The sequence below is a fragment of the Coregonus lavaretus genome (genome assembly GCF_964263955.1).
Source record: "Coregonus lavaretus genome assembly, chromosome: 18".
In the NCBI taxonomy this organism is placed as follows: domain Eukaryota; kingdom Metazoa; phylum Chordata; class Actinopteri; order Salmoniformes; family Salmonidae; genus Coregonus; species Coregonus lavaretus.
The window spans coordinates 30917307-30944156 of NC_140005.1; the positions used below are offsets into that span (position 1 = coordinate 30917307).

The 26850-nt window shown below is 45.6% G+C and overlaps 1 protein-coding gene and 1 long non-coding RNA gene across 2 annotated transcripts in view; one reads left to right on the plus strand and one right to left on the minus strand.

Annotated features, from left to right (window-relative positions):
* Positions 1 to 26850, minus strand: part of LOC311146126 (cysteine-rich motor neuron 1 protein) — a 128257-nt gene that overhangs the window by 42814 nt on the left and 58593 nt on the right. The window contains exons 3-5 of the mRNA XM_084182601.1: positions 12402 to 12644; positions 10161 to 10281; positions 9894 to 10015 (exon numbers count right to left, since the gene is read on the minus strand). Coding sequence (XP_084038727.1) covers positions 9894 to 10015; positions 10161 to 10281; positions 12402 to 12644 — 486 coding nt within the window. The remainder of the gene's footprint in view (positions 1 to 9893; positions 10016 to 10160; positions 10282 to 12401; positions 12645 to 26850) is intronic.
* On the plus strand, positions 4367 to 6194 carry LOC311145683. Its single transcript, XR_014614622.1, has 3 exons — positions 4367 to 4474; positions 5249 to 5574; positions 6032 to 6194. It is a non-coding gene; the product is annotated as an uncharacterized lncRNA (long non-coding RNA).

Genomic DNA, 26850 nt, shown 5'->3' on the forward strand with positions numbered 1-26850 from the left:
CCTGCAGGCACCTTTAGGGGTTCCGCCGGTGTTGCAATCTAAGGAACCTTTTCTTTTCAGACTGTAAGGCAAGAAACAGCGCATGCATTTTATATAACATTTATATAAAATATAAAATAATGCCACAGGAAATATAAGCTAATCTTATCTGCTAAATGAACTACTGTAGCCCACAGCCATATTGCATAACCAGATCAGGGCCTAACATAAGGATCACTCAGAATATGCTATTCTGTTCTTCTGAAATAGGCTACATTTTCTTCATATCATAATGTTTCTTTAGACCTGCCTAAAATAAATAATGGATTTATTGTGATGGTGTAGGCTATATTAAATTGATTTATTAGACTTTTTAAATGTAGATCTTCCAAAAGGTCCACATCAGTGGCTTGTAGGCTATGCGTGGAAACCGGAGATGCTAAACGTGTTTATGTTAATTACAGTCAATTACTGTGGGACCGGCAGTTGTTTGCAAGAAAGTTACCGGCTGACAAAGGATTTTTAAAAAAATACTAGGTGTTAGGCCACACATTTCCCCACGCTGTTAAGAGCAATGCTCGAACCACTTAGCTAACCAACTCTTACTTGTACACCGTGTGAGTGTCTTTGACTGCTAACAAAATTCACAATAAGCTTAGGCCTACAGTGCCATGCAACGGCAAGCATGGATGCATGAACAACTACAAACTTCACACCTATATAATTTAACCCCAAACTCCTAGCATACAGAAAGCCTGTATTCAGTGAACCAATTTTGGTTTTGACTGCAGTTCTTTGGAAGGAGAGCATTTGAGTGTGTGAGGAGAGAGAACAAGGAGGGCGCTAGTACTCCTGAGGCGCGCACACACACACACACACACACACACACACACACACACACAGATACTCTGTAGGAGCCTCCTAGCACATATAAGCTGTGAGCTCCTGGGGAGAAGAACGGCAGAAGCAAGAATAAGACACTCATAACCTGCTGGCATACGAGAGGAGTGTAGGATTGAAATAATATACTGTAGCATATAAACTGCTTCAATGGTATACTTCATCCCAGGACCACTGTGACTAGTATAGCTACATATTAGAACTGAAGAAATGATCTGCTATCCATAAAAATTACAAGCTGATTGAAGTGGTCTTTTAAGGTTAACATTAAAAGGTTTCGACCGCCAACGGCCTTCATTTGATAGCTATAAATGAAAATGGTATTAATAGCAGTCCAATCCTATGGTACCTGTGTTCATAGAAATATAATCTATTATAGATTATACTAGTCATTCCACTTCTATGTGTGTACTTTCCCATGGTAGAAAACAACAGCCAGTTACATTAACTGAGGTTTGATAAACACACAGTAGGTTGTTTGCAGCAGACAATGTTCTCCAGGGTTATTATCACCATCATATTTATAGAAAACAGAGAAGCAGAGGTCTCCGCCTGTTCCTCTGTACTAAACCTTCCATGTAATGTCCTATCTCTTAGTTATCAGGAACCAGTGAGAACCATGCTCTCCTGGTGCACTCCTGTCCAACCCTTCTACCTATCTGTCTGTCTGTCTATTATTCTCTGTTCGTGTACAGTTCTCTCCTCCTTTCCCCTCCCCTGCCATCCCCCTAACCACCCCCCTCTCTCCCCTATGTCTGGACCAGACCAATCACATCCCTTCCTCCCTCCCTCCCTCCGAGCCAGGCAGCCAGCTAGCCAGATTTCTTCATTCCCCCATGCTGCCGCACCCTCATGTTTTGGCTGTGCTGCTGAGACAGAGACTAAATAATGTGATAACATGCAGCACTCGACAGGTGTGCCTCCCCCTCTACCTCAGCAGACAGACAAGCCTCAGCTCTGTGGATGAACAGAATAACACACAAAGGCCCCACCAGACAGGCAGGCAACAACACTTACAAATCAAGGCTGCATCACACAAACAGCTTCAGAGTTCAGAATAATGTGAATTTATTGAGTGATAGTGCTTACTGCTTACAGCGATGCAATGAAACATAAACAACATCTGATCTCACAATGGCTGCCAGGCCCGATCAATTGTTGTTCTCCTCCAAATACTTTATAGGTTAAGTTGTTGCGCCTATTCAATCACTGTGTTCCAATGTATATACTAGCAGACTACACTGAACAAAAATATAAACGAAACATGCAACAATTTCAAAGATTCTACTGAGTTACAGTTCAAATAAGGAAAATCTGTCAATTGAAATAAATAAATTAGGCCCTAATCTATGGATTTCACTTGAATGGGAATACAGATATGTATCTGTTGGTCACAGATACCTTTAAAAAAAGGTAGGGGCGTGGATCAGAAAACCAGTCAGTATCTGGTGTGAACACCACTTCCCTCATGCAGCGCGACACGTCTCCTTCGCATAGAGTTGATCAGGCTGTTGATTGTGGCCTGTGGATTGTTGCCTCTTCAATGGCTGTGTGAAGTTGCTGGATATTGGCGGGAACTGGAACCCGCCGTCGATCCAGAGCATCCCAAACATGCTCAATGGGTGACATGTCTGGTGAGTATGCAGGCCATGGAGGAACTGGGACATTTTCAGCTTCCAGGAATTGTGTACAGATCCTTGCGACATGGGGCAGTGCATTATCATGCTGAAACATGAGGTGATGGCGGCAGATGAATGGCGCAACAATGGGCCTCAGGATCTCGTCACGGTATCTTTGTGCATTCAAATTGCCATCAATAAAATACAATTGTGTTCTTTGTCAGTAGCTTATGCCTGCCCATACCATGACCCCAACGCCACCATGGGGCACTCTGTTCACAACGTTGACATCAGCAAATCACTCGCCCACATGGCGGCATCTGCCCGGTACAGTTGAAACCGGGATTCATCCGTGAAGAGCACACTTATCCAGCGTGCTAGTGGCCATCGAAGGTGAGCATTTGCCACTGAAGTCGGTTACGACGCCAAACTGCAGTTAGGTCAAGACCCTGGTGAGGATGACAAGTATGCAGATGAGCTTCCCTGAGACGGTTTCTGACAGTTTGTGCAGAAATTCTTCGGTTGTGCAAACCTACAGTTTCATCAGCTGGGTGGCTGGTCTCAGATGATCCTGCAGGTGAAGAAGCAAGATGTGGAGGTTCTGGGCTGGTGTGGTTACACGTGGTCTGCGGTTGTGAGGCCGGTTGGACGTACTGCCAAATTCTCTAAAATGACGTTGGAGGAGGCTTATGGACATTCCTGCAGTCAGCATGCCAATTGCAAGCTCCCTCAAAACTTGAGACATATGTGGCATTGTGTTGTGAGAAAAATCTGCACATTATAGTGGCCTTTTATTGTCCCCAGCACAAGGTGCACCTGTGTAATGATAATGCTGTTTAATCAGTTCTTGATATGCCACACCTGTCAGGTGGATGGATTATCTTGGCAAAGGAGAAATGCTCACTAACAGGAATGTAAACAAATTTGTGCACAAAATTTGCCAGAAATAAGCTTTTTGTGGGTATGGAAAATTTCTGGGATGTTTTATTTCAGCTCATGAAACATGGGACCAACACTTTACATGTTGCGCATATATTTTTGCTTCACTCAAAGTGGTATGCTAGCCTAGACTTGTCAGACCTGGGTTCAAATACATGTGTATTTGAGTATTTGTTATTTAAAGATGCACTATGCAGAGATCGCTCCACCATTCCCTGGTTGCTAAAATTCTAATAGTTCACCTAATTTCAGTTTGTGACAAAACAAGCAAGTATAGTGTAGAGAATCATTGTACCATGTAAACTGCTGTGAAATATATTTATCCTAACCAAAAATATTGTATATTGTACAAAAACGAAAGTAAAATACGCAAAAACAAAACTTAAGAATGGGAAGCATAGAAATAGAGCACATAGAACAGATCTATCGCTTCCTAGTCTTGCTTTCAACGAGAATGACAGATCTATAAAACACATTTTTATGTAAATTTGGTCGGGTCGCCCAAAAAGTTACATATTGCAGCTTTAAATACTTATTTTCTGTGCATTTAAGTACTTTCAAATAATGTGGACAGAATCAACTACTTCTATTGGAATTATTTGAAAGTACTGTATTTTCAAATAATTTCCTATTGCCTACTATTTTAAAGTATTTTCAAATACTTATTTCAAATACTATTTTCAAATACCTGGGTTAAATGCATTGGAGTGTATTTGAGTCAGTGTATATGAGTATTTTCAAATAGTTTCCAAGTGTATTTCCAAATACATTCCAATATTCAATGTCTTTGAAAGTAATTGAAATACACTAAATAGTATTTGAACCCAGGTCTGAGACTAGAAAGGATATTGAAACAGAGTCAGTGTTTCTGAGTGGAGCGGATGACCTTTAGTCAACTTCCTGTTTCTAAAGCCAATAACAGCACCAGGTTCTCTTCTGACTGAGCGGTCCAGGAATGTGTTGTTTACTCTAACCGCCGTCTGTGAACTGACATAACATTAGTCGCTGATCAAGCCAGAGTGGGGTTTAAGGTACCGGTAAGTAGTAATCTCTCAAAATAGCAGACTGCTGTCTGCCTCTGTTGAACATTCCGAGGCTGCTTCATAACTTGATGTGTGTTAATCTGGCTGTAGCTGTAAGATAGAGCACATTGTTCTGTCTGGCTTTCTCCACGTCATCCCAGAGCAGGCAGAACGACCCGGCCCTATAGACAGCTAGGGATTATCCCTGGGCTAATTTCTTAAAGTCGGGTACACACACTGCTTTTGGAAGGCTGAGGCCAGGGCTGACATAGCAAAGTTAATACTCAAAAAGGGAAAAGGAGCCTATGAAAAACCGACAACGTGAGATCAAGACGTTTAAGGTGGTTTCCCGACTCACTCTCAGACCATGTGTTGAGCGGATTACATAAACTGTCAATCACCTGCCTCACTATGGCAACCACTAGTCCTGTTTCAACCACCAGCCTGCCCTTTTCTGTTCTCTCTCAGCCCTCAAATGGGCAGTCTGAATAAACCTGAATCGGCCTAAGCATGAATGATCTGAGTCAATAGGGTGTGTTCTGCTTTCATCAGAGAGAATCATGTCTGATTCATAGAGATGGATAAATAAGTAATCATATAGTCTGTCAGTCAGTGTGCATGCTTTACACATATTATATATGTTTATGCAAAGTCTGATGGGAAAATTGAACGATGTCAATGTAGTCGGATCAGTCTGCAGAAGTAGAAGTAATGGCTGTCTAGATGCTGTTAGATAGCAACAGCTTGCCTGAAATAACACCAGCCTGCTTCTGTCTCTATTCGTTGCAGGGCATGAATAGGCACATATAGTATGTCATCTCTGAGGACGGGCCGACCCCAGGTTGTGAGGGTAGGCAACATCACCTCTGCCACGCTGACCCTCAACACGGGGGCCCAACAGTTACACACTCAATCCAAATGCCACACGCATTCAATAGAAATGTCTTCGTTAAGTGTATCTACCCTAATTGCCAGAAGAGATTGCCAGCTTTTCCAGCTCCTTTGTCACCAACAAGACAAAAGGCTTCACTTTCCATTTCCTCTGAGCATCTCCAGCACGGACAACATCACACAGTATCAAAGGGCTGACTCATTGACTAGAAAGCAGATTAATTGTGAGTGTGTGTGTATATGTGTGTGTGTGTGTGTAAGGGCTATCCACATCTCTAAGTTACCTCCCTGGCAGGAGCAGAGACTGAGGCCACAAACTTGACAAAAACCTATGAAGGTTCAATCAGTAAGGCAGGGCTGAATGGCTAGCTTACTTTAACTTCATTCAGTAAGCACAATATAATTCACATTGCTTCCTTTTCTATGGGCATAGTTGGAATGTATCATATTATGTTAGTGTTTACAAACGTTATCATTATCAGCATAGTGTCATGTCTCTCCTCTCTCCTCCTCTTTTAACATTAGGCACATGCAGAATGCCATTCACCTTATAGCCTATGAGCACGACACAATAATGCAGCTTCACCACATCCGTGCAATAATCACCTTTCTCTTCACCAATGAGCATAAATCTTGGGACGTATTTATTTGTCAACTTACCCCTTGTTCTCTCACTTGCAGTTGGAACTTCACCATGTGGGGGAGGGGGGCAGGTTTGAGGGGGTATTCTATTGATGCCAGCTGCCCCGCATAGCTACCTGCCATCACAGCATCTGGCGCCGAGGATAATTCCTCAGAGACGAGGCCATCCCCCAAACTATTTTAATAAATGTTCATATTTGCATTTTGTCTCCATTGTTCATTCAGTTAAGACTGTCCTCGATTTAACTATTGACAGGAACCTCAATTATTTGTCTAGAGGAGAGATCCCGGTCACACACACATAGAACACACGCACACTTGTACACACACGTGTACATACACACACACACACACACACATACACACACAGCCTGATGAAACGCTTATCTCCAAGCAGGAGGGTGAGATCACAGTCTGAGGAGGAAGCTACCTGGTACCTAACTGTGTGTGTGTGTGTGTGTGTGTGTGTGTGTGTGTGTGTGTGTGTGTGTGTGTGAGCAGCAGGCTCCAAGGCCATTCCAAACATGCTCTGTAGAGTACCTCAGCTGTCTCATGTCTCGTCTGCTGCTGCTAACATTTACTATCAGAGTGGGACAACAGAAGCCTGCAGACACCACTGTTTGCAGATGGCTTCCACAGTTCATCCAGTCAAACCTTCCTCCTTATGTCCTGGCCCCATGTTCTATTTGTGTTCCCTGAATAGGGTTTCCAACACAGATGGTTGTGAGGAGGTAGTGTTAGAAGACAGACATGACATCCTTTAGTCCTTTGATAGTTCTGCTTGCTGACTTCAGAAATCTTTTATGTCCATTCAACTGCCTTTCATTGAACGAATGGGCACACATCGGAGAGAAAAGCAATGGTGAAATCTGGTTTAACAACTAAATCAAGGAGTCTGGGTCAATATTTGTCTGCAAAGTCTAGATTGTCCAATGAACACCATAACACAGCTGTTGAGCGTTTCAGTTCCCCTGTAGCGAAACACACTGAAAAACTCTGTCAGTAGTCATTGATTGAGAACAGTATGTTCCAAACACACACACACAACACACACACACACACATTCAAAAATGCTGTATGTGTCAGCAATATTGAGCAGCCAGCCGCGATTGCTTATCAAAGATTACATCTATGTAAGTAGAATTATCACAATCAATAACAGTGTAGAAATACCTCTGTATCTGTAGCCCTCCTACTAAGCAGTGGTTGTGTATCTCTTAAGCATCACCCTCAGGGTTTATCATGTTGTCTTTGTGTGTTTGCCGTTTGCCGTTAATTCGCTGTATGTGAATTACTGGGAGTCACGGCAAGCCCTGAAGGGGTCAGGTAGGATTACAGCAGAGATGCAGTGTTGCAGTGTGTGTGTGTTTATGTGTGGGTGTGTGTGTGTGTTGCAGGGGTGACGTGTGCTCAACAGCTGTTGATCTATTGATCCCCAGATCAGTTCCCACCCTTTAGGGATGAGTTCATCTTCACTCCCCATTTCCTTTCCACCCCCTTCAGCCACAGAATATTAAATAATCTCCCCCCTCCCTCATTCCCTGCTTCCCTCTCTCCCTCCCTACTATTCCCTCTATCCAGGCAGATAAAGCCACCATAGAACCAGATGTTCAATCAGGTTATATTTCTGTTCAGTGTTTTGCTGTTCCCAGGGCAGATCTCTGAACCCATTGCTCCTGGCTGCACATCGCCAACAGATGCTTGTTCTAGCTAGTAGGGCTAAGAGGGGAAGTTCAGTGCTGCCTGTCACACCCTCTCCCCTGTCGCCCCAACGTCAACCAACGGAAAAAATCTCCTCCTCGCTACAGTAGATTAGCTTTTCGCACGTAATTTGCAACATATGTCACGGCTCTTAGACCTCCTCTCAGAGCCAAGGAACAATCTTTCAAATGTATTCGTTTTTTTAAGATACTAGAGATTTCCCTTTTAAAAAAGCAAGGTCTTTAAATTATTATTTTAAGGCTGGCTCACCCTTTAAAGTTCTCCGCCGCTCCATAAATAATTCATAATTTGCTTTAATTTGAAAAGTATCCTCTGCCCATTCAACCACCTCTCTCTTACTCCTCACTAATTTGCACTCTTCTTCAACCTGCAGAATCTAAGGCAAAAAAGCTGCTGGGTTGATGAAACAGAGCACATTGAGGGTGGGGTAATTGTCTTCTTCTGCTTACAATCCCACATGAAAAAACACTACAATGTACTATAGAATACTACAGTACTTACTATAGAATTCTGTAGTAAACTGTAGTATACTTTAGAATACTATACTACAGTGTACACAAATCAATATTGCAAACCTTTTACAGTTCTTTCATCGAGAGCGTTCTGTGTTTCTCCTTCGTATGCTGGTTCACATCCCTTTCTGTCAAGAACCGCCTCAAAGCCATTGCTCTAAGATCACCGGGGTGCCTCTCAGAAGACTGGCTTCATTCTCTGAGCAGCAGGTCAGGAGGAAGGCCTATAACAACCTGGGGGACAGCACCCATGTCCTCAACCCGCAGTTCCAACTCCTCCCCCTTGGACGTCACCTGCGCTGACTCAAGTGCCCCACCAATAGGCGCAGGGCCTTGTTTTTGCCAGGGGCCATTCACCTGATTAACAGGACCATTAAGGAAGACCTAGGGACTATTCTAGAGATAGTTTAGCCCTGCAATTAATTAAGAATTGTGGCTACCATGGACTTTTAGTTTCTTAAAATGCACCATGCACTTTTAACTGAATCATTAATAAGTGCACAAATATCATACTCCCAAGACATGCTAACCTCTCACCATTACAATAACAGGGGAGGTTCTGTGGCGCAGTGGTCTAAGGCACTGCATCGCAGTGCTAGCTGTGCCACTAGAGATCCTGGTTAGAATCCAGGCTCTGTCGTAGCCGGCCACGACCGGGAGACCCATGGGGCGGCGCACAATTGGCCCAGCGTCGTCCAGGGTAGGGGAGGGAATGGCCGGAGGGAATGGCCGGCAGGGATGTAGCTCAGTTGGTAGAGCATGGCGTTTGCAACGCCAGGGTTGTGGGTTCGTTTCCCATGGGGGGCCAGTATGAAAAAAATTAAAATAAAATAATGTATGCACTCACTAACTGTAAGTCGCTCTGGATAAGAGCGTCTGCTAAATGACTAAAATGTAATGTAAAATGAGGTTAGCATTTTTTGTTGGGAGGGGGGGGGGTGATATTTGTGCATCTGTAACTTTCTCACTCATCATTATTCACGATTCATTCAGGATTATCCGTAATAATGGTAGCATCCACATTAATCTAGAAGAATATTCTATTCTTATTTACAATAAAAGTGACTCCAAAATGACACAATACATTATTTACCATTCATTTCTATTGGGCACAAAATAATCTGAAACACAACCAAAACAAACAGCAAATGCATCTAACCAATTTGTAGAGTCACACGCTTGCATGCTATGAATATGGGACCAAACACTTTTTACTACTTTATTTGAATATGTCCCAATACTTTTGGTCCCGTAAAATGGGGGGACTATGTCCAAAAAGTGCTGTAATTTCTAAGCGGTTCACACGATATGGATGAAAATACCCTCAAATTAAAGCTGACAATCTGCACTTTAACCTCATAATCATTGTATAAATGTGCTGGAGTACAGAGCCAAAACAACTAAAAATGTGTTACTGTCCCAATACTTTTGGAGCTCACTGTAAATATTTTCATGTCATCTTAGTGATATCTCCTAACCTCCCCCGTCAGCTGGCCTGGCACGGTACAATATTATTTTAAAATTAACCGGAGCAGAAAGCAGGAAAACAAGGCTTTGCCATCCATCCTGTATCACTCATTCCTTAATAACAGCTCAGGAACAGTGAGATGGGAGCTGTGTGGTTCAGGCCAGAGCCAAGCAGAGTTCGCGAGAAGGGCCAAACTCACCGTTGATGCATTCGTACACATCACAGCATCGCCCGGGGGTACCGTCGCCGTTGAAGACCACCTCGGGGGAGCTCCCGGCGGTGCATTGTGGGAAACTACACAGGCCAGGCAAACACTCACACCTAGAGATGGGATGGAGAGAGGGGGAGTCATAGAGTTAGTACACATCAGATGGACCACCCTCACACCTGACTTACCCTGACTACTTTTTAGGACTGCCAAAGAGAGTGTGATGATTGTTGCATTCAGAGGGAGGTCGAGGCTCACCTGGTGGGAAGGGTACAGCAGCCGTCTGCGGTGAGACGAACCTGGGTCTCATAGCTGTCAGGTGGACACTGAACCTGCTGGACAGGAGGACACTCCACTGTGCTGCAGTCCACACTAAACACTAGGTAGGGTATAACACAAAGACAATCATCATAGAGGTAGCAGTGGGCTCAAATTCGATTGAGAGCAAATCAATAAAGAAAAGAACTGTAAACTATAAAGTATGTGGTTTTATATAAATAATATTCCTCCTTCTATGTTTGCTATGAAGCTACAGTGGGGAAAAAAAGTATTTAGTCAGCCACCAATTGTGCAAGTTCTCCCACTTAAAAAGATGAGAGAGGCCTGTAATTTTCATCATAGGTACACGTCAACTATGACAGACAAAATGAGAAAAAAAATCCAGAAAATCACATTGTAGGATTTTTTATGAATTTATTTGCAAATTATGGTGGAAAATAAGTATTTGGTCAATAACAAAAGTTTCTCAATACTTTGTTATATACCCTTTGTTGGCAATGACACAGGTCAAACGTTTTCTGTAAGTCTTCACAAGGTTTTCACACACTGTTGCTGGTATTTTGGCCCATTCCTCCATGCAGATCTCCTCTAGAGCAGTGATGTTTTGGGGCTGTCGCTGGGCAACACAGACTTTCAACTCCCTCCAAAGATTTTCTATGGAGACTGGCTAGGCCACTCCAGGACCTTGAAATGCTTCTTACGAAGCCACTCCTTCGTTGCCCGGGCGGTGTGTTTGGGATCATCGTCATGCTGAAAGACCCAGCCACGTTTCATCTTCAATGCCCTTGCTGATGGAAGGAGGTTTTCACTCAAAATCTCACGATACATGGCCCCATTCATCCTTTCCTTTACACAGATCAGTCGTCCTGGTCCCTTTGCAGAAAAACAGCCCCAAAGCATGATGTTTCCACCCCCATGCTTCACAGTAGGTATGGTGTTCTTTGGATGCAACTCAGCATTCTTTGTCCTCCAAACACGACGAGTTGAGTTTTTACCTAAAAGTTCTATTTTGGTTTCATCTGACCATATGACATTCTCCCAATCCTCTTCTGGATCATCCAAATGCACTCTAGCAAACTTCAGACGGGCCTGGACATGTACTGGCTTAAGCAGGGGGACACGTCTGGCATTTGAGTCCCTGGCGGCGTAGTGTGTTACTGATGGTAGGCTTTGTTGCTTTGGTCCCAGCTCTCTGCAGGTCATTCACTAGGTCCCCCCGTGTGGTTCTGGGATTTTTGCTCACCGTTCTTGTGATCATTTTGACCCCACGGGGTGAGATCTTGCGTGGAGCCCCAGATCGAGGGAGATTATCAGTGGTCTTGTATGTCTTCCATTTCCTAATAATTGCTCCCACAGTTGATTCCTTCAAACCAAGCTGCTTACCTATTGCAGATTCAGTCTTCCCAGCCTGGTGCAGGTCTACAATTTTGTTTCTGGTGTCCTTTGACAGCTCTTTGGTCTTGGCCATAGTGGAGTTTGGAGTGTGACTGTTTGAGGTTGTGGACAGGTGTCTTTTATACTGATAACAAGTTCAAACAGGTGCCATTAATACAGGTAACGAGTGGAGGACAGAGGAGCCTCTTAAAGAAGAAGTTACAGGTCTGTGAGAGCCAGAAATCTTGCTTGTTTGTAGGTGACCAAATACTTATTTTCCACCATAATTTGAAAATAAATTCATTAAAAATCCTACAATGTGATTTTCTGGAGAAAAAAATTCTCAATTTGTCTGTCATAGTTGACGTGTACCTATGATGAAAATTACAGGCCTCTCTCATCTTTTTAAGTGGGAGAACTTGCACAATTGGTGGCTGACTAAATACTTTTTTTCTCCACTGTATGTTCCTCCTTGTAAGTGTTTGTGGCAATTACCCTGATTGTAAAAACCCTTGTAGAGGAGCACATTGGGAGTAGTGTGTGTTAAGAAAACCGACCTGAACAGGGAGGTCACGGCACCGGCACATTCCTATCCTAGCAACCATTGCTTCTGTTGGCTATGGCCTACATTACGCCACACCACAGCTCAGAGGTGATAAACCACTGGCAGATACAGCTGCCATTCATGAGTGTAAACACATTCATATGTAGCCTACAATTTGGGCATTGAGTTTGGGAAATTCTACAAATTAAATATTATTATTACTACAGTGAGCTAAGTATCAGAATCGGAAAACATTGTTGCCATGTCACAAATAGTTGCGATGAATTGTTATTTGTAGCTACCTGGCTTGCACTCATATAGATCACAGCATTCTCCAGGCTTCCCAGTGCCCTTGGACACCAGGATGTTGAGATATCCAGGCTGGCACACCTTCCTCAGGCAACCTGCAGGGCTACAGACACAGCGGCTGGGCAGGGGACAGCACTCTCCAGGGGGTGCGTAGCCTTCGATTAGCACCGAGTCCTCAGGGCAGCGGGGTGAGAACTGCACCTCACACCGCGCCTTGGAACAGTCAGGCCGCTCCTCTGCAAAAGAGGAGATCAGATTGTTGACTGTAGCTTTAAACCAATATTTATACAGTTATAGATTAAATAATCTGCCCTGGCTGTTATTTTCAGTGTAATGGGTTAAAAACATTTAAAGGAATTTCAAATGGAAACTTTAAAACTTGACTGTTTTTCTCAGCGAATGTTTCTCAAAGGATCACACTTGCGACACCCTAACCTAACATAGCAGGCATAAAAGAAAAGCCTGAGCGGGATTTCTTTGTTTCTGGTGCTTATGAGAAAAATAAATGTTGGGGGAGGTTCTCTTCTGCACTGTTCAACCAATCCAGTAAATATGGAGGAGGAGTTAAGATGGAGTTTCACCTTGTTAACGTCCAAAAGCGGAAGTCGTGTAACAGGTTCTCTTTCCATTTCCCCTGAAAACCGGATGCATCCGGTTATTACCGACCACGCAGAGGGTGAGGACACCAAGAAAACTGGGCAAGTCATTAGAGGAATCAGGAATGTTATTGCTAACCTTTAAGAATAAATGTTCAAGGAACTAAAAGGTGTCAACTGGGCAGTCAATCAAATTGACTACTGACCATGCAGGTCAAAGTCCAAGATTTTATACACATATTCAGTACGAATCTGACCTTTATAGAAACAGAGAGCGAGATTAAGGAAGTATAAAGTGCACCAGAGGGGCAGGTAAAACAAGCATTGAACATTTATGTGAATGTGAATGAAGTGTAAATGTCAACTGGTGGAATGATGAGTAGAGCACACAAACAGGAACTGAGAGAAGTGTGGAGTGCTAACCGCCTCTCTTTCAGGATAACACACAGACGCAGGAGGCTAACTGGCCGAAAGTTAAACATGCACGCACACACACATACACATGCACACAAACACGCACACGTCAAACACTGCAAAATTAAAAGGTAATCCACTCTGCTTTATAACGGCCTCCAAGTCTTACTTCCTGAAGCTCTAGAGGTAACTCTAGAAGGTTTGATCTTTCTGAGTGAAGCCGGCCTATTTGCCGCTGGGGTATGACTGGCTTTTAAGTGTTGTTCTTGTTGTTTTTGTTGGGCTTGACGAAGAAAGAAGAAGAAAGAGTTTCACCATAGGGTTGGACAAAAGCTTCTGTAGTATAATGATTTTCTGTGACGGGTCAAGTTTAACTAACACAGAATAGAGCTTCGCTGTGAAGTTAGGCTCCAGCTACCTCAGCAAAGGGCCTGTCTGGTAAAGCCAATCTAGAATTCTATAATGACTGCAGATTAGCAAAAACACTACTGAAGACAAGTTAGACAACAGTGTTGGGGAAGCTACTCTGAAAATATAGTTTACCAAGCTACCAATTACTTCACACTGGAAGAAGTTAAGCTACATTAAAGCTACCCTATATATATTTTACTTCAATAAAATTACTTTGAAAAAGTAGTTCACTACATCTAAACTAGTTCATGAAAAATTATCATATGTAAATCTGAAATATCATAGACTACAAATTGGGCCATATGTTAATAGAATGTGTAATTTAGCCTATTAAACACAAAAACAATGTTTCAAGTGAGAATTAGGCAGGTCTGATTCCGAAAAAGAAAGGAAATTATTGCCTAATTTACACATATTTTATTAATTTTTTTCAAAAAGAGTAGTGTGTAGTTCCAGTAGTTAGCTACACCGCTACATGTCAAAAAAGTAATTAACTACTGAAAACACTACCTAGATTTCAATTTAGTTCAACGACCATTAAGCTACTGCAAAATGTAGTTACATTACTAGTTGAACTACATGTAGTTCACTACTCCCCAACACTGAAAGACAAGGATAGCTTTCTGTTTTTTGTATCTCTTTTTCAAATCATATCAGGATCTTGTGCAAAGCAACAAAGAAGGAAAAAGCAGAAAGAGAAAATTGTTTAATCTAACAAGATAATGATTCTGGTCTCTTTAATTAAATGTTTTAGCCGAGCTCAGAGCTGTATAGAGAATAGTGGAAAAATTACTATAGAATCCGCCTTTGTACTAACTTACTTGTTTGACATTGGCTCTTAAAAAACACATCCACTGTATTAAATACATCTATTCTGTCTTTCTACTGGAAGTTACTGATTCTGTGTGATGTCGGACAGAGAAAGAGAGAAAAAATGAGAAAGAGGACCCTAAAAGAGAGCAGTGATACTCTGAGAGGAGGATAATTAGGCTATATTAGATGGAGGAGAGTGTTTGGGAACACAATGAAAGGAACTACAAAAGAGGAGCTGCGGATGACATAAGAATATGACACCTTTCTGTCTATTAGAAAGCTGTTCATATTTAACAACTGTGTTGGTGTGATTATACAGCCGTATTTCACATCTCAGAGTTCACAATGGGCCGCTCACTAAAAGGACTGTGGAAACATATTTCTGCTGAATGTAAAAAGGTAAGCGCAAAATGGATACCAAATGGCATGGTTTACCCATGGAAATTATGGAAAGTAAACAACACCTTTGAAAGTAAACAACATCTTTCGAAGAAATGGACCAATTGATGTTGGTACGGTAACAACATCCTCCTACTCCTTCACTCTGACCCTATGAAACTTTTAGGTCTGTTAGACGCTATGGTTAAGAGCATCTGTGAATGTCAGAGGATGGTAAATTGAACTCTTCTGAACACAGCAACAATCCAGCGGACAAAAGTGTAATGTTGTAATGACGTTATTTCAACCAGTTTTGCCTGCTAGCTGGGAAAGATCCAACATAATGGTGCTTGGCAAGGAAATAGATGGTAACAATTGACTTACAGTTGATTCTGGTACCTCATCTTAGTCATTGACTCCATATGAGTATGTCTACATGAAAATATATAATTGTTTATGTAAATGACAACAGGTATCGAGCTTTAGTAGGACACAGTGGATGTGTGTAATGTAATAGGCTGTCAGCAGTGTGTGTGTTGTAGAGACTTACTCAACATGTTAACATATGTAGCTAGCAAATTGCAAATTAAATGTTGCCAATTTACCAACCAATTCCTCCCCTTTCTATGTTCAGTGTAGCAGTGCAAGTCAACGTCAGAGTGTATGCTTTTCAGCTGCAAAAAGCAGATAATATTTTGTAGCTACGTTCTCTCCTTTATGGATGTGGTAAGCTCTGAAAATGCATTTCCTGACCCAAATGTGGATTTCTATTTCAATGGGATGAATATTTCCTTAAAATCAAAGGCGTGACTCGAACCGTCTCTCACTACCGCTGGCCAATCAGATAGCTCAGATCACCGTGTCTGCACAGTTTCCTCAAGCCATCGACAGTAAAAAGAAACCTGGAACATACATCAAAGTTGATACTGTGAGAATTCAAATTTTTTTAAGCCATTACTAGAGAGAGACTCAACAAATACAGCAAAGAGCTGCCGATTTCATGAGTAAGTTAATGTTTAAGTTATTGAGCACTGTCAACACTTTTATAAGCCATAAAATGTGCATGCTCACGCTACAACCAGCACCGCAGCTGCAATGAATGAGAATATGAAAGTGTTCTGATAAACGTGCGTTGTTATTATTAGCGGCTTGTCTTTTTTAATATCAAGAAATATTTCACTTTCTCTGGTCATAGGAGTACCAACATGAATTGGTGCAAGAGGCAGAAATAATGCAGTGCGACATGAGATTCGCCATCAGCTGGACTGTGTCCTCTTTTCTCAGCGGAGGGAGGGAGAGCGGAGGGACGGTGAGTCAGGTGAGAGGCAGCCTCACCGCTGATCTCTCCCTCCCTCAGACTGACCATCAGATGCACGCCATCAGTCCTGTAAAAAAAATATATACAGTGGGGAAAAAAAGTATTTAGTCAGCCCCCAATTGTGCAAGTTCTCCCACTTAAAAAGATGAGAGAGGTCTGTAATTTTCATCATAGGTACACGTCAACTATGACAGACAAAATGAGGAAAAAAAATCCAGAAAATCACATTGTAGGATTTTTAATGAATTGATTTGCAAATTATGGTGGAAAATAAGTATTTGGTCAATAACAAAAGTTTCTCAATACTTTGTTATATACCCTTTGTTGGCAATGACACAGGTCAAACGTTTTCTGTAAGTCTTCACAAGGTTTTCACACACTGTTGCTGGTATTTTGGCCCATTCCTCCATGCAGATCTCCTCTAGAGCAGTAATGTTTTGGGGCTGTCGCTGGGCAACACGGACTTTCAACTCCCTCCAAAGATTTTCTATGGGGTTGAGATCTGGAGACTGGCTAGGCCACTCCAGGACCTTGAAATGCTTCTTACGAAGCCACTCCTTCGTTGCCCGGGCGGTGTGTTTGGGATCATTGTCATGCTGAAAGACCCAGCCACGTTTCATCTTCAATGCCCTTGCTGATGGAAGGAGGTTTTCACTCAAAATCTCACGATACATGGCCCCATTCATCCTTTCCTTTACACAGATCAGTCGTCCTGGTCCCTTTGCAGAAAAACAGCCCCAAAGCATGATGTTTCCACCACCATGCTTCACAGTAGGTATGGTGTTCTTTGGATGCAACTCAGCATTCTTTGTCCTCCAAACACGACGAGTTGAGTTTTTACCAAAAAGTTCTATTTTGGTTTCATCTGACCATATGACATTCTCCCAATCCTCTTCTGGATCATCCAAATGCACTCTAGCAAACTTCAGACGGGCCTGGACATGTACTGGCTTAAGCAGGGGGACACGTCTGGCATTTGAGTCCCTGGCGGCGTAGTGTGTTACTGATGGTAGGCTTTGTTGCTTTGGTCCCAGCTCTCTGCAGGTCATTCACTAGGTCCCCCCGTGTGGTTCTGGGATTTTTGCTCACCGTTCTTGTGATCATTTTGACCCCACGGGGTGAGATCTTGCGTGGAGCCCCAGATCGAGGGAGATTATCAGTGGTCTTGTATGTCTTCCATTTCCTAATAATTGCTCCCACAGTTGATTTCTTCAAACCAAGCTGCTTACCTATTGCAGATTCAGTCTTCCCAGCCTGGTGCAGGTCTACAATTTTGTTTCTGGTGTCCATTGACAGCTCTTTGGTCTTGGCCATAGTGGAGTTTGGAGTGTGACTGTTTGAGGTTGTGGACAGGTGTCTTTTATACTGATAACAAGTTCAAACAGGTGCCATTAATACAGGTAACGAGTGGAGGACAGAGGAGCCTCTTAAAGAAGAAGTTACAGGTCTGTGAGAGCCAGAAATCTTGCTTGTTTGTAGGTGACCAAATACTTATTTTCCACCATAATTTGAAAATAAATTCATTAAAAATCCTACAATGTGATTTTCTGGAGAAAAAAATTCTCAATTTGTCTGTCATAGTTGACGTGTACCTATGATGAAAATTACAGGCCTCTCTCATCTTTTTAAGTGGGAGAACTTGCACAATTGGTGGCTGACTAAATACTTTTTTCCCCACTGTATATATTATGCTCACTCAGCTTGGCCTCACAAGTAATCCAACAAATTAGCTATTTCCAGTGTGATCATATACCAATTTGTTTTAAATATAATTTCTAAATGGTCTGAGTAGAACAACATTGGCAGGGCAATTCAAGCATAGCCAATATACAGTGATAATGTATTGGGCCTATAGCCTACTGCACAAACCACATTGCTACAGAACTGTTTTTAATTGCTTAATGTTGCAAAGGCTTAAGTTTTTAAGTCTTTTTTTTTTTTTTTTTTTTTTACATCTGAGTGGTAGATCTCAGCTTGCATTTTGACTCTGAAAGTGATCTTGACTCAGAAAAGGTTGGTGACCATTTGTCACGACTTCCTCCGAAGCTGCATCCCCTCCTTGTTCGGGCAGGCTTCGGTGTTCGTCGTCGTCACCGGCCTTCGGTGTTCGTCGTCACCGCTCCATATATCATCATTCCATTTGTCTTGTCAATTACACACACCTGGTTCATATTCCCCTCATTAGTACATGTATAAGTGTTCCCTCTGCCCCCTTGTTCTTGTGGGTGATTGTTTCATGTTAGATGACTGTAGCTCGGTGGAGCTACCTGTACTTTGTATTGTCGGGGTATATTTTCCCTGTGTGCCTGTATTTGTTCCAGTGCGCCTGTTTTGCGCACAGGACTGTTAACGCTACCCAGCGTAACTGTGTACTACGGAATAAACTCTGTATTCTGTGATTTACCCTCCTGCGCCTAACTCCTTCAAATCACACTGTCACAGAATCCCCCACCAGCTATGGAGTCAGTGGGAGAGGAGCGAATGCCTGAAGTCGTGGCACGGGTCCAGGAGCGTTTAACGATGCTAGCCAGCTTGGGAAAAGCGATGGATCGGGTTCTTCAGGTCGTCCAACGCCTGGAGAAGAGAGGACCCAATCTGTCGAGACCAGCTGGCCAATCAGATCCAGCCACCCACACCCCAGCACCCAGAGTGATCCATATATCCCGACAACGGGAGTTCGACGGGACAGCTGCTCTCTGCCAAGGATTCCTCCTCCAACTGGAGCTCTACTTCTCCAGCATCAGGCCAGCCCCATCGGAGCGGGAGAAGGTGTCCGCCCTCGTCTCCTGCCTCTCGGGGAAAGCCCTGGAGTGGGCCAACGCGGTCTGGAATGAAGGAGGAGCCGCGTTGGACAACTACGGGGAGTTCGCTCGCCTCTTTAAGGCTGTCTTCGATCACCCGCCCGAAGGACGAGAGGCGGGTGAGTGCAGGACTTCGCCTAGGAGTTTCGGACTCTAGCAGCTGGGTCCGGGTGGAACGAGCAGGCCCTTATCGGCCACTTCTGGTGCCATCTGCGGGAGGACGTCCGAAGGGAGCTAGCCTGCCGGGACACCATGTTGTCCTTCACGCAACTGGTGGACATGGCCATCTGTTTGGACAACCTGCTGGCAGACAGAGGACGTCCTGGAGGGGGTCTGCCCGTTCCCACCCTGGCCGACTCGGATCCCGAGCTGATGGAGCTAGGTGGAACCGAGCGGAGGACGACAGCGCCAGTGTCACTTTGGTGGCCCAAAGCGTTCTTTTGGGTCTGGAGCTGGCAGGCAGGGCACTCTCGCATCACCCCAGGTATCGAACACCCACACTCATTCAGAGCCCTCTGCTGCGCACTGTACCCTACCCATCTACTTTCCTGATCACATGGTAGTTCCCCAGTGTAAGGCGCTAGTCAATTCAGGCGCAGCTGGGAACTTTATGGACAGGGCATTCTCACACAGTCTAGACATTTAATTGGTTCCCCTATCCATTCCACTCCCCATCAGAGCACTTGATAGTCGACCATTAGGGTCTGGGTTTCTTTTTTACAGCACCAGTCACCATGATTACCCACGAGACTCATTGCGAGCAAGTCACTTTTTTTATTATTGAGTCTCCTGCTTTCCCTGTGGTATTAGGTATCCCTTGGTTAGCACTCCACAACCCCACCTTCTCATGGCTGCAGAGGTTTCTCACGGGGTGGTCGCGAGAGTGTCAGGTTAGGTGTCTAGGTGTTTCCGTTGGTGCAACCACGTTGGAAAGTCCAGACAGTACCTCCACCGTGCGCAATCCCCCCGAATACCTCGAATTTGGCGCACACGTTATCTAAAACACAGGCTACCAAGTTACCACCTCATCGGGCGGGGGATTGCGCGATAAACCTCCGGGTAGATGCTGTGCCTCCCAGGAGTCATGTGTATCCCCTGTCACAGGCTGAAATGGAGGCTATGGAAACATACGTCACCGAGTCCCTTCGCCAGGGGTATATACGTCGCTCCACTTCACCCGCCTCCTCAAGTTTCTTTTTTGTGAAGAAGAAAGACGGAGGTCTGCGCCCTTGCATTGATTATCGACCACAGAACAAGGCGACGATAAGATTTAGTTATCCTCTCCCCCTCATTCCTTCAGTGATCGTGTCAATGCATGGGGCGCGCTTCTTCACCAAATTAGATCTCCGGAGTGCATACAACCTGGTGCGTGTCCGAGAGGGGGATGAGTGGAAGACAACATTCAGCACAACCACGGGGCATTATGAAAACCTGGTGATTCCCTACGGTTTGATGAATGCTCCATCCGTCTTCCAGTCCTTTGTGAACGAGGTGTTTTGGGACATGCTTGGTCGCGGTGTAGTGGTCTACATCAATGACATTCTGGTGTATTCCGCTACGCGCGCCGAGCATGTGTCCCTGGTACGCAAAGTGCTGGCCCGACTGTTGGAAAATGACCATTATGGGAAGGCAGAGAAGTGTATGTTTTTCCAGCAGTCCGTCTCCTTCCTCGGATACCGCATTACCACCTCAGGTGTGGAGATGGAGTGAGATCGCATTTCAGCCGTGCGTAATTGGCCGACTCCCACCACGGTCAAGGAGGTGCAGCGCTTTCTTGGCTTCGCCAACTACTATCGGAGGTTTATCCCGGGGCTTTGGCAAAGTCGCAGCTCCCATTACAACTCTGTTGAAGGGTGGGCCGTCCCGGCTCCGCTGATCTGCTGAGGCTGACAGGGCCTTTAGTAAACTGAGGGGTCTGTTCACCTCAGCCCCGGTACTGGCCCACCCCGATCCATCACTACCATTCGTAGCGGAGGTGGATGCGTCCGAGGTAGGGATAGGCGCAGTCCTATCTCAACGCTCGGGTACGCCACCCAAGCTCCGCCCCTGTGCCTTCTTCTCTAAGAAGCTCAGCCCGGCGGAGCAGAACTACGACGTTGGTGATCGGGAGCTGTTGGCCGTTGTCCGAGCCCTGACCATGTGGAGGCATTGGCTCGAGGGGTCGAAACACCCTTTCCTCATCTGGACGGACCACCGTAACCTGGAGTACATCAGGGCAGCGAGGAGGCTGAATCCTCGCCAGGCCAGGTGGGCCCTATTCTTCACCTGGTTTGATTTCACACTATCATACATCCCGGGTACGAAGAACGTGAAGGCAGACGCATTGTCACGGCTGTATGACACAGAGGAGAGGCCCAGAGACAACACCCCCATACTCCCGTCCTCCTGCATTGTGGTGCCGGTAGTATGGGTGATGGACGCGGATATAGAGCAGGTGTTACGCACAGAGCCATCTCCACCTAAGCACCTCCCAGCGGGTAAGTTACAGCCTTTACCAGTTCCACAACGGCCATGGTCTCACCTAAGTATTGATTTCCTGACTGATCTGTCCCTCTTTCAAGGTAACACCACCATCCTGGTCGTTGTGGACCGCTTTTCCAAGGCCTGCCGCCTCCTTCCTCTGCCCAGTCTCCCCATGGCCCTGCAGACTGCGGAGGCCCTGTTTACACACGTCTTCTGGCACTACGAGGTACCAGAGGATATAGTGTCTGACCGAGGTTCCCAGTTCACATCCAAGGTCTGGAAGGCGTTCATGGAACGTCTGGGGGTCTCGGTCAGCCTGACCTCTGGTTTCCACTCCGAGTCTAATGGGCAGGTGGAACGGGTAAATCAGGATGTGGGTAGGTTCCTGCGGTCCTACAACTAGGACCGGCCGGGGGAGTGATCAGTGTTCTTGCCATGGGCCGAATACAGTGGGGGAAAAAAGTATTTAGTCAGCCACCAATTGTGCAAGTTCTCCCACTTAAAAAGATGAGAGAGGTCTGTAATTTTCATCATAGGTACAGGTCAACTATGACAGACAAATTGAGAATTTTTTTTCCAAAAAATCACATTGTAGGATTTTTTATGAATTTATTTGCAAATTATGGTGGAAGATAAGTATTTGGTCACCTACAAACAAGCAAGATTTCTGGCTCTCACAGACCTGTAACTTCTTTTTTAAGAGGCTCCTCTGTCCTCCACTCGTTACCTGTATTAATGGCACCTGTTTGAACTTGTTATCAGTATAAAAGACACCTGTCCACAACCTCAAACAGTCACACTCCAAACTCCACTATGGCCAAGACCAAAGAGCTGTCAAAGGACACCAGAAACAAAATTGTAGACCTGCACCAGGCTGGGAAGACTGAATCTGCAATAGGTAAGCAGCTTGGTTTGAAGGAATCAACTGTGGGAGCAATTATTAGGAAATGGAAGACATACAAGACCACTGATAATCTCCCTCGATCTGGGGCTCCACGCAAGATCTCACCCCGTGGGGTCAAAATGATCACAAGAACGGTGAGCAAAAATCCCAGAACCACACGGGGGGACCTAGTGAATGACCTGCAGAGAGCTGGGACCAAAGTAACAAAGCCTACCATCAGTAACACACTACGCCGCCAGGGACTCAAATCCTGCAGTGCCAGACGTGTCCCCCTGCTTAAGCCAGTACATGTCCAGGCCCGTCTGAAGTTTGCTAGAATGCATTTGGATGATCCAGAAGAGGATTGGGAGAATGTCATATGGTCAGATGAAACCAAAATAGAACTTTTTGGTAAACACTCAACTCGTCGTGTTTGGAGGACAAAGAATGCTGAGTTGCATCCAAAGAACACCATACCTACTGTGAAGCATGGGGGTGGAAACATCATGCTTTGGGGCTGTTTTTCTGCAAAGGGACCAGGACGACTGATCTGTGTAAAGGAAAGAATGAATGGGGCCATGTATCGTGAGATTTTGAGTGAAAACCTCCTTCCATCAGCAAGGGCATTGAAGATGAAACGTGGCTGGGTCTTTCAGCATGACAATGATCCCAAACACACCGCCCGGGCAACGAAGGAGTGTGTCACGACCGTCTACTAAGTGAGTGGACCAAGGCGCAGCGTGCGATACGAACATGACTTTATTAAATTAAAGTACTCAATACAAAACAACAAACAATGACGAATCGTGAAGTCCTCAGTTACAATGACTGATACGGAACAAAAACCCACAACACTAAGGTGAACACTGACAGTTTAAATATGGCTCCCAATCAGAGATAACGAGCCGACAGCTGACACTCGTTACCACTGATTGGGAGTCACACGACCAAACAAGGAAACACAACCAAATACAACACAACCAATACCAAACACAACCAAATGAACACACCCTGGCTCAAAATACACAGTCCCGGAGCCAGAGCGTGACAGTACCCCCCCCTAAAGGCGCGGACTCCGACCGCGCCTACACCCCAAATAGGGGAGGGCTGGGTGGGTGTTGCTCCTCGGAGGCGGCTCCGGGCTTGACCACCACCCTTCTTCAATCCCCCCGTAGCGCCCCCGGTCCGATCTGACCCAGCTGGTAGGATCTGGACTGACGACGCGCACCCCTGGCTTGGTGCGTGGAGCAGGAACAGGCCGGGTCGGGCTGGCGACGCACACCGTAGGCTTTGTGCGTGGAGCAGGGACAGGCCGGGCTGGGCTGGCGACGCACACCGTAGGCTTTGTGCGTGGAGCAGGAACAGGCCGGGCTGGGCTGGCGACGCACACCGTAGGCTTTGTGCGTGGAGCAGGAACAGGCCGGGCTGGGCTGGCGACGCACACCGTAGGCTTTGTGCGTGGAGCAGGAACAGGCCGGGCTGGGCTGGCGACGCACACCGTAGGCTTTGTGCGTGGAGCAGGGACATGCCGGGCTGGGCTGGCGACGCACACCGTAGGCTTTGTGCGTGGAGCAGGAACAGGCCGGGCTGGGCTGGCGACGCACACCGTAGGCTTTGTGCGTGGAGCAGGAACAGGCCGGGCTGGGCTGGCGACGCACACCGTAGGCTTTGTGCGTGGAGCAGGAACAGGCCGGGCTGGGCTGGCGACGCACACCGTAGGCTTTGTGCGTGGAGCAGGGACAGGCCGGGCTGGGCTGGCGACGCACACCGTAGGCTTTGTGCGTGGAGCAGGAACAGGCCGGGCTGGGCTGGCGACGCACACCGTAGGCTTTGTGCGTGGAGCAGGGACAGGCCGGGCTGGGCTGGCGACGCACACCGCAGGCTTAGTGCGTGGAACAGGAACCGGCCGGGCTGGACTGGCGACGCACACCGTGGGTTTGGTGCGTCGAGTAGGAACAGGCCGGTCCGTACTGGGAACACACACCACTGGCCTTAACCGGGGATCAGGAACGGGCCGGACCGGACTGGTAACACACCTCAGTCTCTCACGCCGTGCCTCAACTACTTCCCTCCCTCTACTCACCAATGGCTCCCGTAATCCGGTAGCCTTCTCTCCACGTCTCCCTGTGGCAGCCTCCTGCTGCCCAGCCGCCCAAGCCATGTGCCCCCCCCAAAAAAACTTTTTGGGGTTGCCTCTCGTCCTTCCGACGATGGCCCTGCTGACGCCGTTGCTCCTCTCTCAGTCGCCTCTCCACTGTTTTACTCCATGGCCGGCGATCCATCCCATCCAGGATTTCCTCCCAAGTCCAAGACCCTTTACCATCCAAAATCTCCTCCCATGTCCAGACCCTTGGCTCCTGGACACGCTGCTTGGTCCTGGTACGGTGGGTTTTTCTGTCACGACCGTCTACTAAGTGAGTGGACCAAGGCGCAGCGTGCGATACGAACATGACTTTATTAAATTAAAGTACTCAATACAAAACAACAAACAATGACGAATCGTGAAGTCCTCAGTTACAATGACTGATACGGAACAAAAACCCACAACACTAAGGTGAACACTGACAGTTTAAATATGGCTCCCAATCAGAGATAACGAGCCGACAGCTGACACTCGTTACCACTGATTGGGAGTCACACGACCAAACAAGGAAACACAACCAAATACAACACAACCAATACCAAACACAACCAAATGAACACACCCTGGCTCAAAATACACAGTCCCGGAGCCAGAGCGTGACAGAGTGGCTTCGTAAGAAGCATTTCAAGGTCCTGGAGTGGCCTAGCCAGTCTCCAGATCTCAACCCCATAGAAAATCTTTGGAGGGAGTTGAAAGTCCGTGTTGCCCAGCGACAGCCCCAAAACATCACTGCTCTAGAGGAGATCTGCATGGAGGAATGGGCCAAAATACCAGCAACAGTGTGTGAAAACCTTGTGAAGACTTACAGAAAACGTTTGACCTGTGTCATTGCCAACAAAGGGTATATAACAAAGTATTGAGAAACTTTTGTTATTGGCCAAATACTTATTTTCCACCATAATTTGCAAATCAATTCATTAAAAATCCTACAATGTGATTTTTTTCCCTCATTTTGTCTGTCATAGTTGATGTGTACCTATGATGAAAATTACAGGCCTCTCCCATCTTTTTAAGTGGGAGGACTTGCACAATTGGTGGCTGACTAAATACTTATTTTCCCCACTGTATGCCCAGAACTCTCTCCGTCACTCCTCCACTAATCTAACGCCATTCCAATGTGTTTTAGGTTACCAACCGGTTCTGGCACCGTGGCACTAGATCCAGACCGAGGCTCCTGCGGTGGTTGACTGGTTTCGGCGTGCGGAGGAGCCTTGGGACGCTGCCCACGTCCACCTCCAACGCGCTGCGCATCGTCAGAAGGCCAACGCTGACCGCTCCTCCGAAGCTGCCTTCCCCTCCTTGTTTGGGCAGGCTTCGGCGTTCGTCGTCACCGGCCTTCTAGCCACTGCCGCTCCATATATCATCATTCCATTTGTCTTGTCTTGTCAATTACATACACCTGGCTCATATTCCCCTCATTAGTACATGTATAAATGTTCCCTCTGCCCCCTTGTCCTTGTGGGTGATTATTTCATGTGAGATGAGTGTAGCTCGGTGGAGCTACCTGTACATTGTATTGCCGGGGTATATTTTCCCAGTGTGCCTGTATTTGTTCCAGTGCGCCTGTTTTGCGCCTGACTCCTTCAAATCACACTCTCACACTACTGTTCTGATTCATAGCTCCATTACTCCTTTGACATTATGTTCCTGTTTCTTCCTCAGTGTATTTTCATATTACTCCCTTCAAGGATGTAGCTACCCGTGTATGACGCATTGGATTTACTTCACAATAAATAGTTTTTAGTTCCAAATAGACCCGAACATTAAGCAATAATTATAGTTTTCAGCAATGGTCCGCAATCTTACATCTAGTGTAATGTCATCACAGGAGGTTGGTGGCACCTTAATTGGGGAGGACGGGCTCGTGGTAATGGCTGGAGCAGAATAAATGGAATGGTATCAAATACATCAAACACATGGTTTCCATGTGTTTGATGCCATTCCATTAACTCCGTACCAGTCATTATTATGAGCCGTTCTCCCCTCAGCAGTCTCCACTGAATGCCATGGATGGAGCTGGGGTAATGTGCAGAGAGATTTTTCATTGATCTGCTTGGTGTACAGAAGACATGTTCACTCAAGAAAAAAAGAAACCTGTACACCACACACTTTCCCATAAATCACGAGCCGGAGGAACCTTGGTTTCTGACATTTGTTTGAATGAGAGGCTTGATAGTTCATAGTGGTATCCTTGAAACAAGAAGGAAGGGAGCACCTCCAAA